The sequence below is a fragment of the Bemisia tabaci genome, chromosome 3, assembly GCF_918797505.1.
Source record: "Bemisia tabaci chromosome 3, PGI_BMITA_v3".
NCBI lineage: Eukaryota > Metazoa > Arthropoda > Insecta > Hemiptera > Aleyrodidae > Bemisia > Bemisia tabaci.
This window is the reverse complement of record NC_092795.1, coordinates 40867424-40883294: the sequence shown is the minus strand read 5'-3', so window position 1 is coordinate 40883294 and position 15871 is coordinate 40867424. Positions and strand designations below refer to the sequence as shown.

General features: G+C 37.4%; 1 protein-coding gene across 1 annotated transcript in view; it reads left to right on the top strand.

Moving 5' to 3' along the window:
* The first annotated feature begins 2506 nt into the window (after positions 1-2506).
* The window catches only part of LOC109032386 (uncharacterized), a 184376-nt gene continuing 171011 nt past the window's right edge, over positions 2507-15871 (top strand). Inside the window, exon 1 of the mRNA XM_019044482.2 lies at positions 2507-4314. Within this exon, the coding sequence (XP_018900027.2) occupies positions 3903-4314 (412 nt within the window). The 5' untranslated portion in view covers positions 2507-3902. The remainder of the gene's footprint in view (positions 4315-15871) is intronic.

Below are 15871 nucleotides of genomic sequence, written 5' to 3'. Positions count from 1 at the left end.
AGTCATACTTGGTATCAGCAGACGAACATAGACAAAAATACCCCTGAATAGGATGCCTAAGAACTTTCCCAATTTTTCCTGAAAAGGAAGATTTCTCAATCAAACATCGAAATCCATTCATTTAGCGTTTAAAAGGAAGGGCTATTTTAGTCTGATGGGGCTCGTTTAAATACATTGGCTGTTGAAGTTGATAATGACTCTAATTTTTCCAGATAGCGTAGAACATTTTTGGGATATTTCAAATTTTCAATTTTTTATTAGAAACCTTCAAATTTTCAAAAGATTTCGGTACCAGAAAAAAAATGGATTTCATTCCATGGAAATTTTAAAACCACCTAGTGCGACAAAAAAAATATAAAAAAATAAAAATATTGGGCTTTAGTGCTGAGAATTCTCGAACTTCATCCAACAAATTTTTAAAATTGTGCATGGTGACGAGAAGGATCCAAAACTATGCACAGTAATTGTAAGGGCTAAGTTTTTGCTGCAGGGACTAAAGATCCTCTAAAAAAAAACCTATATACTTTAATTAATTACTCTGTGAAAATGAGAAAAAATACACAAAGTTCGTGTTTTTTGGGCGGTTCAGTTCAAAATTATATTCAAAACATGTAGGTCAATTACAAAATGTACAACAAGAAGTATACAACTCATAATACTGATCAAAAACAGACTGTTATATTTTGCGGTTAATCCCCCGCTTCTTACTCTAATCAAGTGAGGAAAGTTCATTTTTAATCCCGTCGTTTCTTTTGCAAGAAAAAAAATCATGCCATCTAAACTGTCTCTTGTTGATTCCGAGTGAGCAGTGAGAATATTTTCAGTTAAGAACTTGAAGCTCATGGGAGGTAATTTTGAAATTTGATGCGTGTATCATAGGTTCTAGGCAATATGGAAAAATATGGTCGACTGCAAAGGGAGAATGTTGACATGAAAAGCAAATTGAAGCTGGAAATTTTAAAATTACATGAGAATGAGAGAAAAAATTATGGCCGATTCGTAATCTTGCTGTTGATTAATTGGAATTTTGATTAATTTCCTTTCTGACACAGCGAAAATAGAAATTAACTTTTGAGACAAATGACAGTAGAGATAATTAATTCAGGCATTAATGCCTCACCCCCCAAAAAATCATATATATAATCCAGAGGAAATCAGTTTTTCCAAATACATAAATCTGAAAAAATGATCTACCATTGATTTACGCTCAAGTAATGTCATGTCAGTAATCTTAGTTCGGTTATGCATCTCAGTTTCAAATTTCTGGCATGCAGGCACAGCCGACAATATGTATGTTGTACAAAAAATTTATATCCAACTAAGTATCATTTTTATGGATTATATTGCACAAAATATCACGCTAAGCATATCAGGGATGTCTAAAATTCATTCCTCAACATAAGATTAGAATAGTGCGTATACCATTTTTCACAACTTTATCTACAAAGTGGGCAGCTTCTCCTGGTCATCGGCAATCAGTTACTGATCAGTAGAGTAGCAACCAGGTATGCCCAGGAATTAAGAAAATCTGATCTTAATAAATGAACAGATGAACTCGCAAAAAATTTTCGCGCATGCTTTGAATAATTTTAAAATGTTGCGTTTCTTTCCTTCTTATTTCCTTGGGCCGCAAAAAAAAATTAATAGAAATTACGCGCAGGAAAGATAGTTGAGTGATTTTCCATTTATTTAGTTAGGTTCCAATATGCCTCTTTTTGAGCAAAGCTCATCGCCGGTCACTGAGGAAACCTGCTCGCTTCTGATGATTCGCTTTGAAATTTGGAAAAGAATGAAAAGAAAAAAAAAGAAAGAAAAGAAAAAATTGAACCTCGCAAATCGTGCTTCGAGGATTTTAGACATTTCTGATGTACTCAACGTAATTTTCGGGAAATTTAACACGTCAAAATAAGTCAACATAATTGAATATGTCTCCCACGCGCTGTAGACCAATTGGACTCCATTTTGCAATTTGGAACCATAAATTTTGGCACTTCTGGAAAAACACTTATCTGCATAGATAACAAATGGCTAGTACGATGTTTTTAAACCGTGCAAGAATTTATAGTTTCAAATTGCAAAATGTAGTCCAATTTAAAGTTGAATATACATCCATTATCAGGTAAAAATTCTCCAAATTTGAACCAATTTCCCTCTCGCCAGTCAACCCGACGTCTCACCCGAACGAGACTCCTCGAACAGAAGCTCAGAAGATCATCGGTGATGTGCGGAACCCGGACACTAGGAGGCAGCAGTATCCAGGAGTCTGCCTCGCGCCCGCATCCAGCGCTGAAAGAACTCTCCTCCCACCGCTCCGGCTCTCCTCCAATGGCATCGCATTAAACCGCGCGAGAGAAATAAGAAAAAAAGGAGGAGAGAAAAAAAACAAAACCTCCGTCCGCCCCCCTCCACGCGGCTTCCCCTCCCGGCGCGGCGCGGGGAGGAGCGAGCGGAGGGGAGCAAGCAGACCCATTATCCTTCATTACGGGATTGTGCGGGCCCAGAAGTAGGGATATCATAGGCGGTCCCTTGCTCCCGCCCTCCGCCTACCGCCCGGAACCACGCCTTGGCCGCCTCGCGAGTTTAGTGCGATCCCGGCTTGGCGACGAGAAAGCCGCTCTCTCTAATTAGTGATAAGGTTTGACTTGATACCTGATAAGGTTAGTTGACTGATAAGCTGCCTTCATCTTCCTGTAGGGAGCTTGACGCGTTCGCGGACGTACCCTCTGTCGAGATCTCGTGGATCCTTGTTGACTAGTTTTTAAATCCAGTGCAATCGAAGGTCGATATTCGGTCTTAGTTAAGTGTTTTTTTTTTTCAGTGTTTTTTGCGAAATTATCCTCCCGCTAGTGTTTATTCTTGCCGGAAAATCGTTGCAATAAGTTTCCTGGCCGCAACCCGCCGAATATAGATAAACACGTTGGGAGGAATCTATGTGCGCGCAAAATCACTCCGAATTCTGCTGTTTTCAAAGTTATGTGCAATAAAAGTAGCGCGAGGCTACTTTCTACGGTGAAAAGTTCCAGGAAATTTTCTTGATTTTTTTCTAATTATTGATACAAGTTGGATTGAAGATTTGTCAAAAATTGTTCCTGAAATCTCAGTATTGTGCCGATTCCTCGAGTGAAATTAGATTTTGCTTTAGATAAATAATTCCTAAAAATCCTCAAAATCAGTCAAACCAAAAGTTTTTCCCGATAATCAACGCAGCTACATACCAACAGCATTTGATAGTTAAATTTATCTGCAAAACAATCGATTTCTTTCGGACTTTCAAACAAAGTATTTTTGAAACTGATATTGGCATCAAGAATAATTGTTTCTGGTGTTTCACAAACTTGTTATTATCGCAGCTTTGGAAAATTGCATCGGAACATTCAAATACAACATGTTGATTCATGAAAATCAAAAGATAACACTGCCGTTCAACAATATCCACTAATTCCAGTGGATAAAATTAGATCAAGTATATTTCTCTTGGCCCTGCCTAATTATTTGGCTGAAAAACTAACCGTGCATTGTGAAAAACTTGTAGAAGTGCATATGTCCATTTGATGACAAAATCATAATCAAGAACTCTATGAAAATATTTTTTTGAGAACTTGTCGCTCAGCTAATTTGGAAAGTTGAACCGATTTGATTGTTGTCGCCGCTGATCATCCAAGAACTTTGGGTCAAAATCAATTTCTTGATTAGCGTGGCTTAAGTATTTCAACGCGAAGTTTAAAAACAATCCTCCGTGGTGATTTTATCTTCCAAAGATGGGTGGATAAATATACCCTAACAGAGACAATTTTCGGGCGCTTCAATATAATAGACGCTGCAATTATTAGAACCTTCTTCAGTCGGGCCGAAATATGGATAGGTAAATCCAGCCGAAAAGCCGCAAAAACCGTGGCCTGAACATGAACTCGGTGGAACTGCTCTCCGAGTCACGCAAGGCGCGTGATATGGTGCGCGTGGCCGCACCCAGCGTGGACAAAGACCACTACGAGGCCAAATACAAGCCGCTGACCATGCCGCAGCGATCTCCGTTCGCCATCCAGGAGCTTCTGGGTCTCGGGGACTCGAACCCAATCTCGCAGCACCGAAGTCCGACGGCAGGCATTTCGGCCATAACTCCGCAGCTCCAGCACCGCCCGGGGCCCATGTCCAGCGTGGCCTCCAGCTTCGCCGCGCACCCGCACCAGATGACCATGGCGGCCATGCAAAACGCCTCGCGAATGGCCTACTTCAACGCCCAGGCCGCCGTGGCTGCAGCCTTCCTACCGCATAATATGGGCCCACTCAGCAATCCCGCACTGAGCCCGGCTGCAGGTAAGCCCATGGGATCAAATTATGTACCGTAGGTTGATAAGATACCGTAATGGACGGCAGATAAGCCAATTAGTTTATACGATCGGTCAGCGGTGAACGCTTCTGATCTTCGTAGGGAATAATGAGCGTATCAACAGCGTAAGTCCGCAATCACATCACTCGTTTGCGGCGTCTGGAAATCTCCGCCTCTACACTGGAAAAAAAAAACATTGGATCTAGAGTCCAGACTCTTGAAAACATTGACAAAAAAAAGGACTCTTCATTCAATCAGATTTAAGCTTAAATCAGAAGGAAATCAGCTCAAATTAAGAGGCTTGGTTCTTGATTTAAGCTTAAATGTGATTGAATGAAGAGTCCATTTTCTTGTCGATGTTTTTAAGAGTCCAGACTCTAGATCCAATGTGTTTTTTTTCCAGTGTATGATATTTTTTAAAGAAGAACAAATTGACAGCATTCTTTGAGGCTTACATGCAGAATTTCCTTCGCACAGAGAGGAAAAATCACGGCAGTTTTAAAGAATTGCCGGTGAGTAGTTTTCCGTTTAAAAAATATGACAGGAAGCCTGCGACGTCCCAAACCGATGTGATTGCCGACTTACACCGTCAGTACACGTATACTCTTAGGCTGTTGATACTTGCTCTCCTAATGTAGTGGTACCTTAAGGCGTCAGAACTAACGGCATAAGCTCACTTCGAGTAAAATTATGGCAGCTCCACGAGCAACAATTTTTCATAATTCAATAACAAGTCGATAGATCGATACGGCATCGATTGCTCAGCGCACTTAAGTTTAATAATTCAATCAAGTCAAGGTATGCCCCGCTCCCTCAATGAAGGTATTTTTGTAGGACAACTTTAAGCACATTAGTCGGTAATTTTTACGCCGTTAGATTGATATATAATTTTAATTGCGGAGTGAAGAGAAAAAACAGTGGAAAAACAACCGTTCACCCTCAGTCGGTATCCTTGATCGAGAAATCAAAACTGATTTTACAAACTTTTATATAGCCTAATATTATTTTAACAATTCCGAGGCATCTACATCAGGAAATATGAAATTCTTATGAAGGAGCCGTAAATTCATATATAGATATGCAGGAGTTTCGAAAGCGGCACCATTAAAAATGCTCCGTTTGGAAGAAATCTTAAAATATAAATTAACATTAATTACATGCGGTCTGATAATAATAAAATTGTGATTGGAGTAGGTAAATTTAACATCGGAATGGTTCGATTTCCACACTTCTTCCTGAGTACCTATCCACAACAGTTAATCTAATTAAATTAATCCTAAAGGGTACTGACATGCTGACATGGAGAGAATATTGTTAAAGATATATAAAAACTTAAATATTATACAAAGGTTTTAAAAAAAGTATAAGTTTTATCAACTGAATTTTTAAAGTTAAATTTGAACAATTAAATTTTCAAGTCAACTTACACGCGCGACAATTTTGAGAGTTTTTGTTTAAAATCACTGAGCAACACTAAAATAGCAAGAAATTTTCTATAATAGATAACGCAGCAGCCTGTACGTTTTCACAATAAAAGTCCCAATTGATAACAGTCTTTTGCAAAAAAAAAAAGGAAAAAAAAACTATTGCGTTTTGCACAGTTATCCGGGGAAGCCGTGCTAGGTGTATTGCAATAAGACTAATAATACTCAAAAAATATTCGTTCAAACACGACTCGTCGTAATATTTAAAATTACTCATACCCCACAAATAAAACTATTTAGAAATGCAACGCGAAATGGAAGGCCTTTTTTTCTTTTTCACCCACATATTTATCACTTTTTTCCATAAAATTTCTAACACAATTTTGCAATACATTAAAAAATTTCAATCGACTAAGGATTTTTTTAAGATCATATTTCCTGTTCATTAGTCACTGAATCAGTAAATAAAAACAATGATAGTTTTTTCTTCGGTATGGATTTATCTTTTAGAATTTAACTTTTCGAACCTGCTGCATGCTATGTAACTGTACTAGTTTTTTACGCAGGTGGAGAATGATTTATCGGTACAAACTATTATTTCATAGGCACTTAAAATAATGTATACAAGAAGGAAAAGCCAGCTCTAAACTAACCGCCCAGGTTTTTCCTAAAGTATTGGCTTTCATTAATAGATAAGTAAATGACAATAGCCTCAGCAGCAAAATGTCTGTAAACAATAATAATTACCTAATAAAATAGAAAAATATGATCAATCTTGCAATATAGTACTCTATTTCCTGAGATAATAGTTGAAAATATTCTTCCCCCGTAATTAAGCCACTTCACTTCCAATGAAAAAGAGCAATCTGACGCAATCCTATTTACTAGTATAATATTGCGCTCTATCCATGCGAATTATGTGGTGCTGGAAAACAAATTCGAAACTTATAAATAATTCTTACCAATCATAGAAGTATTTGTAATGTGTACATTCCGCACAGTCAAAAAAGTAACAAGTCCCCAAAGAGAATATCAGCCGGACTAATAAAATATTGTTTGATTTGAATTAATGAATCGTTCAAAACATTATTTTCTTTCAGGATCGAAAGGACAGTTAATTAAATTTAATATTTTTTAAAGTCACTGATATTAAAAAGTGTCTTTCCATTAGAATTTTTTGAGAATTCCTATGGAAGGATTCTGCATTAAGAACACTTTTGGAATAAAATTCAATTCATGCGTTCATTTTATTCTCAACGGGGATGCCAAAACTTCTTTTGACTTAGAAACACTAAAATCTTTTGAGTGATATTACGGCTGCACTTCTGATCATCATTAATTTCAAGTTTCATTTTTAATTGTTAATTTTTAAGCAATTAGAATGAAATTAAGAATTACTAAACAGTATTTGTTCGCTTAGCCTTTTAAAGTATGTATCAATAATAAAAATTTTAAATTGCTCACATTAAATGTTAAATTAGTTTTTATGCCACCTGAATTTTTTAAAACATTTAAATTAACTTTCAAAATAATTAAAAGTAGTAGTCCCCCCATTACATAAAATTCAAAAGCAAGGATATCAATCTCAATCATTAGAATAATAAATATTATGATTCGGTGCCGATGTCTTTCGTCCTGAGACTTTGATTAGAATTTGCATTTACGTTCTAGCACTGGGTATTAAATTATTTTTAAATTTGCTTGCAGATTTGCTACTCAAATTTCTACATGAATTTTGTCTGGTAAACTTGAAAGTTATGAATATAATTTTTAATTTGTAGAATTAACAGTGATGATGAATTTTTAATATTCTCTGCATGAGCTAAACACTCTCCCCCTCAGTTTCGTATTGGTATTTTGCGCATTAGAGTTCTAAAAATGTATTTTTGACTCTAATTTTAATTTTTGGTATTTCTTGGCTTTGTTTCCCCGCGAAATGATGTGGACACAGCACCATTTCTCCACCTTGTTACGTACAGTTCGGGCCACTTCTTAGTGTTTAATTTTTTCATTTAATATTCTCTGAGGATCAGCTGCACTGTTAGCTTTTATTTTTTTATTTTTTATTTTTTGTTTTATTTATTTATTTTTGCTATAGCAGTTTTACTTTTTCTATCTTTTAAAATCAAGTGATAAATGGTGTTGTGGTAGTTTCCACAGGTCAATTGCAAGGGATGTACAATAATCAGTGTAGCAATGAAACATTGAACAACTGCGCATTTAGCATTTTCCTATTGACCTTGTAATATCCGCCATCAGTCATTATTTCACAATTTAAAATATTCGATTCTATTCAATTGAATCATAGCTGGTACAAAAGCATAGCCTTATTTCGAAACTAGTTGTAGTAGCTTGAACACCAATATTTTGGTTGTTGCTGAAACTGTGTCAGGTTCCCACGTGTTCGAATTGGTAATAGGAGGAAATATTCGTGCAAGCAAAATGCGGCATTAACCGTGTCAACACCTTTCTTAGACCTTACAATAATTTTTATATCCTATTAAGTTTCAACCAGGATATTATTTCAAATGAGAGCATCAGCTAAAAATGTAAACAGGAAAGTTAAACTTGGATGTATTAATAAACATTTATGGCACATTGTGAGCGTAAACACTCACCTACACTCAGCAGTGAAAATCCTTAAGTAAAGAATTAAGCATGAGTAGTTGAGAATAAACAATATAGAAGGTCTAACATAATTTTATGTGTATAGAAATGCTATATGGGTATTTAAATGTTAATTTTTGGAAATCAGTCATCGTTAAATTGATTGTTTTCAAATTCCTGACGTCTATCTTAGTATTGAATTTTTTTTTAAAATCACGTTAGACGATACAACAACGTATACCTACTGAATTGTGGGTAACTTCAAACAAAACATTTCAGATCAGATCGGTATAAATCACTTTTACAGTGCACTTCCGCGCTTTGAGAGACCTCTAACATCTGAAATCTCGCATTTTTTCTGAGTTCTTCAAGGTAAATAGAACACCTCTTCATCGTTCTTCTGACCTCATGCTGCCTCCTCCTGCTTTTATGCATTTAAGAGTAAGGTCATAAAAAAATTGGTGCGCGTGAATGTGATAAGCTGTACTTTTTTTTTTCTTCGTCTGGTCTGACTATGGCGGGAATTTCTTCACATGCTCCTATACAGAGTGTTTTCAAAATTACAACTTTAGTGGGAGGGCTTTGTCGGATAGCAAACTCTCTGGCACTTAGGCTTACTAAAAGCTCCACGTGTTGCTTAGTGTTGTATTTTTTACCTTCTTTTCCTCATAGTTCTCACAAAAAGCTTTAACAAAGAAGGAGATTGCACTTCATTCTAACACTTTGATACTGCCTCAAGTTTGACTTACATTCAAGTTCATTACAACACGTATTTCATGGAAAATCAGACGCCTCTCAGTGAGATCAAATTACCAAAAACATATAAGGTTCCGCCTTTTTAAATTGTAAAATTCATTAGACAACGAGGGATAAGGGGGCTCATGTAGAAAAATGTTGAGCAATCTTACTGAGATATATCGTTTAGTTGCCAAAAAATATCGATCTAAAAGAGAATTTTTTCGACGCAATTCTTTCATACGGCAAAAACATGATATAAAGCTGTATTCGTCGTATTAATTATAAATATTATCGTCTTCAACCGTAACTATAGAATATTTAGCAAAAAGGAGCCAGCGCAGATACAGTGTTGGTAAAATGTTGCTTCTTCATAATTATCTAATAAATCTCCAAAAATAGCAAATGGTTTTTACATCCCACCAAAAAATTGTTAATTTCAAAGGAAAATAATCGCGTGTGGTGTATAGTACTGTACATATATTCATTATTTTTAAAAGATAAAATAATTTACGGTTTTGAAAACACTGTAATTACGCTGGTTCCTTTTTGCTTAATGCCATCCAACTAACATTCGTAGAGATCCAATTGGATTTCATTTTGCAAAAGGAACCACGAAAAATTCCAACGTTGCCAAGATTGTGCAATTGACATTCTTTGCAATACAATTACTGAAATCACGCAAAGAATTGAATTTACTAAGGTAATTTTCGTAATGAATTCATAGTTTATTGACAGTAAAGATGAATATTGTTTAAACGATCAGTCTATATTTGCAAGGTAAACCAAGTTGCACCATCTTAGCGACATTGGAATGCTCTAGGTTCCTTTTTGCAAAATGCAATACAATTGATATCAGTAGAATGGAGATGTTGCGTGTGTGAGGAATTTGCGATTTGACTGTTGATTCTTATGTAAAAGTTCGCGAGAAACACGATGGTGCCACTGGTTTTCTCTGAAATCATCTCCCAAGCTCAAAAAAAGATCTCAAAGTGAGGCCAAAATGGAGGGGATATCCCACGCTATCCTGAGAGTCCACGTCTACATCAAGACGAACTCTCCATGCAAAGATAGGGAGCAAATACATTTACAAGGCTGCCACTTCACTTGGGAACTCAAAAACTGAAAACACGGCAGCCCTGTCAATGTATTTGCCTAAATAAGACTTTATTGTCAAATCGCACGGCACTGAAAACACGGCACCACTGCTAATGTATTTTCTCCCTATCTTTGCACGAAGAGTTTGTTTCGATGAAGAGGTGGACTGTGGACTCTCAGGATAGCGTGGAATATCCCCTCCATTTTTGCCTCAACTTGAGAGCTTTTTTTGAGCTTGGGAGTTGTTTTCAGAGAAAACCAGTGGCACCATCGTGTTTCTTGCGAACTTTCACATAACGACGGTGAAACTACCAGACCACGTACCTCGTTTGCGGTGTTTAAAAATCTCCACTCACATTTCATTTTTTTTAAAGGAGATCAAATCAACATTATTCCTTACAATTTTCACAGATTTTTCTCCACACAAAGAAGAAAAATCATGGAAGTTTTTACGAATTGACGTTGAGTAGTTTTCCATTTAAAAAATAAAGTATGACAGGAAGTCTGCGACGTCGCAAACCGAGAAACGTGGTTTGGTAGTTTCACCGTCGATAAGTATCAACAGTCAAATCGCAAATTCCTCACACATGCAACAGCTCAATTCCTTCTCAGTTTTTACTCATCATGTTAAGGAGGGTACAAATTAAATATCTTCAAACTGCATTCGTCTCCAGTTCCCGTAGCACAGTTAAAGGCATTGACCCCCGCGCAGGGTTAAACAACGGTCCTGCCGGTGAGGGTGACTCCTATGGGGGGAGCGTAGGCCGTGGGACCGCAACGCCCCCGCGTGACACCTGTTACCGGAGGCGATGCCAGCGCGCCAGCGGCGCCGGTGGGAAATTCCCCGCGAGATGACCACGAGGCGTTAATTGTTCCGATCGGAATTTGTCGGCTGGTCGGCATAAACCGCCACCTTTCCGTATCGGAAAACAAATATCATCGTGAATCTGACAACGCGGGGTAGTTCAACGACATCCCTAAGAATGGAGCGAACAAAACAAACGAGTGTCTTCACTCCTGATAGATCGGATCGCGTGAGAAAGACTTTCGAAAGTTCGGGGACCGACCGCCAACTGTCGGGAGCTGTTATCTCTGGCGCATCCCCGATTACTCTTAGGGGGAAGCTTATCCGTGACTTTCGATGGGACTACGGACGCCGAAAATGAGGCTGTTGTTGTTGGGACTCCCCTGCTGAAAAAAGAAAACGCGCAGTTTGTTGCTGCTGTGTGGACTAGCACTCTTGATGCTGTTGCATGAGCGGTCAACAGATTGTCTGAAAGTGCTCTTCTTACTTAAAAAAGAAAATAAGATAAGATAAGTTGATTCACTTCAGTCATCAAGAAAAACCCTTAAAAGTAAGCGTAAGATCCCTTATAAATATAGGGAGCTTAGGTCATTTGCATTTGCCTTTGGAACAAATAAGAAAAATCCAAGTATCTTTTTGGGATTGACTTGAGATGTCCTGTATTCCAGGGACAAGAGCTATCCGGAAGTGTGAACAGAGGCTTTTTTTTAAATAAAAAAAAAAAAAAAAAAAATCTTAAAAGTAAGCGTAGCATCCCTGCATCCTTGGTAAAAACAGTGAGCGTAGGTCAATAGTACTTGCCTTTGGAACAAATAAAAAAGTTCCGAGTACCTTTCTGGACAATGACTCCAGATGTCCCTCATTCCAGGCACAAGAGCTATCCGGTAGTGTGAACAGTTGTTTCAGATCTGTTTCAAAGGCAAGCGTCATTGATTTAACACTCGATATTTTTCTACCAAGAAAGTATTTTCAAAAAATAGACTCAAAGTTGGCATTAGTTCATGAAACAGTCTTAGAGTATTATTTTTGTTGAACTGAAAATGCCTGTTCTGATGTCCAATAAAAAACAATTCTAGGTTTAGGAAAGGGGTGACCCTGACCACGCTATAAAGCAGGATTTGGGATACCTTCGTCAACCCCCGTTTTACAAAATTAGAAAAAAAGACGGATTCATCGGCTATGCTGCAAAATTTCGTTTTAAAAATAATTCTTTATACTCCGTTTAGGTTGATACACAAAACCTTTTCTAAAATTCCGCAACCGTGTCAGCCAGTCCAACGGTTCGAAGTTTCAAAGTTGTTCGACAATCATCCATCACTGCAAGGGGCATTGCCACTTTTGAAGTGAAATCCATGTACATACATCTTTCCTGAGAAACTTCAGAGCAGCCATGAAATAATGTGCAAATATGCAACACAGCTGCTTAAGGGAACACTGACATTTTCGAGATAGTTGAAATTCCCTTCTGTTTGGAGAGAAAAGGAACTCCTGATTGAGACATTACTGACAATAAGAGTAAATATTGCACTCCTCTTTCAGCGGTAGATGTTATTTATTTCATATTTTTCTGTCACATTTTAATTAGGTATGCATTTTCGTTTTATTCGTTTGTTTCACAGCGGATTTGAAAAAAAAGCTCTCTCCTACGAGTGCAGACACAGGTATAACCTTTTTAACGGAGATAATTTTTTCTGCAGGAGGAGCAGGAACACTCGTGTGTTATTTTTTGTTACTTTTTTTCTCGTAATTTTTAAAGTGTTCTGAAGAGTTGAGTAGCTTCGCCCCCGAACAAGAAAAAAATTACACAGCACAAAGCAGATCCTAATGTGAAATCTGACTTCTTTCATGGTTGCCGGATGGATTTGAAATTCTAATTTGTATCCAACCAGGCAAACCAACCACTAACCCATTCAAAATGTGCGCAAAGAAAACACAATAGGTCAATATCAATCAAACCATTGACACAACTTGCTCTCGATCTAATTTTATCTTCTTTTCCTGTTGAATCATGTTTTTATGAAATTTCAAAAATCAGCTCACAGGTCTCGTGTTAAAAACAAAGCATCAAATTTTCTGCGTCGTAAGGGGAGGGGGTCTAATTTTAAGACTTACGAAAAGAAATCTGATCGTTCTTACTTTAATGATAACATAAATTATCTTTATATTTTCATTAAAGAAAATTTGACTTGGTGAAATTATAGGTAAAATACTACGGTTAATCATCTAATAGGGTCGTTTGGCTCCTCATTTAGCCTTATAAATTTTGCGTAAAAATTGAGTACTCTTGAGATTCAACATCAACTGATTGTTGCAAAGTGTTAAACGATGTAGCAAACTAATGAGTTTAATCTGCGTCTGTCTCGGCGATTTGACGTCAGGAAAATTACAAGTTGACGCACGTCCTCTTTTGCAAGAAAAAAAATTAACACCCGCTGTAGACATTAAATTCAATGTCCCTTTTTTTTCTTCATTTTAAAAAAAAAATTCACACTTGCGACGTTGACTCCTTACAGAGGTGGAACCAGTGTTGCATTGGCCGAGTCCTAAACTTTATGCTTATAAAGAGGTGGGCACATACCTTAGTTATGGTACCTGTACCTCAATTAGGTACAGAGCAGTATGGTTCACAGACCGAGAATCATTAGTTCGACTATATCCATATTTACCTCTAATAGGTTTATCTAGCTCAGTAAACTCACAAGCTTCACTCGCGTAATCCATGCAGCAATTAGCAACCTTATTTATAGGTATGCCAAATGCAGGAGAGGCTCAAATTTTTTTTCTCAAATTGATTCTAATTACTGGCGAGATGACTTTTCATTGCGAATGTATTTTGGTTTAATGGAGACGTGTTTAGAAACAAATTTGACTTCACTTTAAAACAGCCAATAAAATGAAACAAAATATAGTGACGGCATTCGGTTGATTACAGCCAGATACGTTTCATGAGCCGTCCGTTGATACGTACTTCAGTACACAAAATATTTCCGAGCTCATTCCGATTGACTCGGCAATCGAAATCCCCGGACTCAATCCCTCAGATACTGTCTGAAGACCGCAGCGACTTCAACTTGATAGCCGTGATCTTTCTATCAAATTATTACTACTACTACGAAATTTTTGCGGGGCTAAAAAAGAAATACATCTCTGCTGGAAGCGACAATAAAGTTGAAGGAAGAAATCAGTCGTGGGTATACGTAATTGGCAACTAGGCATTGACGTATGTATTTGTTTGAAAACGCTCGATAGCGATTAAGCCAAATCCTTCAAGAACAAGATGCCAAATCGGAGCTTTTTTCAAAAAAGCTCGCGTATTTAACAACAGTTACCGATCGAGACCACATGCCAGCCCCAGAAATTCGACAACGACAACGAAATCACGTCAATGCGGATGAAAGACGAGGAGTCTTTTTCTTCCTCTTTTTGTTTTTATTTTTTCGCTTTTTTTGTTTTTCTCGGTCTTCAACTGGCGACATTCGGTGGGGAGCCAACAGAGAGCACGGGCAAGGTTTTCAATGTACTCACTCTTTTTCGAGTAAAAAGAGAGAGAATGTGTGAGAGAGAACAAGCAAAATACTAAAGAAGAGCCTGAGCATTGTTTTAATCTCCTCATCACTCCTGCGTAGGTTGCGCACATGCAAATGATGCCAACCTTGGCGGTAAAGGAGTGATTAAACATCTATCGGCGGTAAAACTTTAAAAGCCGCTTATCTCATTTCGTCGTTTCGCTCACGGGAGAACGTAACTGCATTTCAATGTTGCCAAATTCCTCATAGAAAATTGAATTTTTACGAGGAGAATCTTGCTAATTTTAACTGAAAATTTCATGGATTTTTTTTAATCTTATACAAAAATCAGAACAATTTTGGACAAAAATTGCACGGGTTCATTATTTTGAGAAATGAAATCGTTTGCGTCAATTTTAGAACCTTAAAATAGAGTTACGTTCCTTTGTCCAAGAAACTACGACTTATGGTGCTTCAAAATCTGATGATATTGAGTAGTTACACTAAAACTAGGGATAGAAATAGATATTTATGAGAACTAAAGACGAAGATGTCATAATTTGAAAATAAGCTGTACCAAAACCACAGTAAATGGTCTAATATCTTCAACATATCGTCTCTCTTCCGACGTAAAGGAGTATCTCGATTCCAGGATGAGTCCCAGAAACCATGCGTTCATATGTGAAACAGGGCTCACGCGAAAATTAAGATACGCCCTTACGTCGCGTCGCAAGAGCGACAATATAAACCTATAGTTGATGACCTGCTTCGTAAAATATGTAATTTTTGCAACAAAATCATACTTCTTTGCGTTTTTGAAACAAACCACAAGCCATGCTTAATGTTTCTAATACACGAAGCTCATTATAATAATAAAAAAATGACGGTTGAGTAAGATCCGCGAGGTAAACTTAATATCGCGTTTAGTGTCGTGGCGTGCTTTGCGATGTATCGATTGATCAGCCATTTAAACCTACGGGAAAAGATCGATTATCAAGGTGTTCGTTGCGATCACCTTGATAATCGATTCCTTACCATAGCTTCACATGGGGAAATATTGATTATCGATTACTCACACCTCGCTGCTGCTCGCGTTTTAATATTAAAACTGTGTGGTAATACACGTATAGTTGGTCGACCCTTTACAGGCTGTTTAAGATAGAGGGAACGAAACAGAAAAACAAAAACAAAAGTGTAAAGAAAGGGCAAAAATAAGCCAAAGGGTAAGTTTTGAGTAGGTCGCGTAGAAGTGCTAACGCAAAGCCTCAAGTTACGACTACCAGACTGAGTGTATGTATCGCAGGAAGAAGTGGCCGTATAGCCACAGTGCCGAGGAAACTCGATTTTTTAGACACGAATGAGGGGAAAT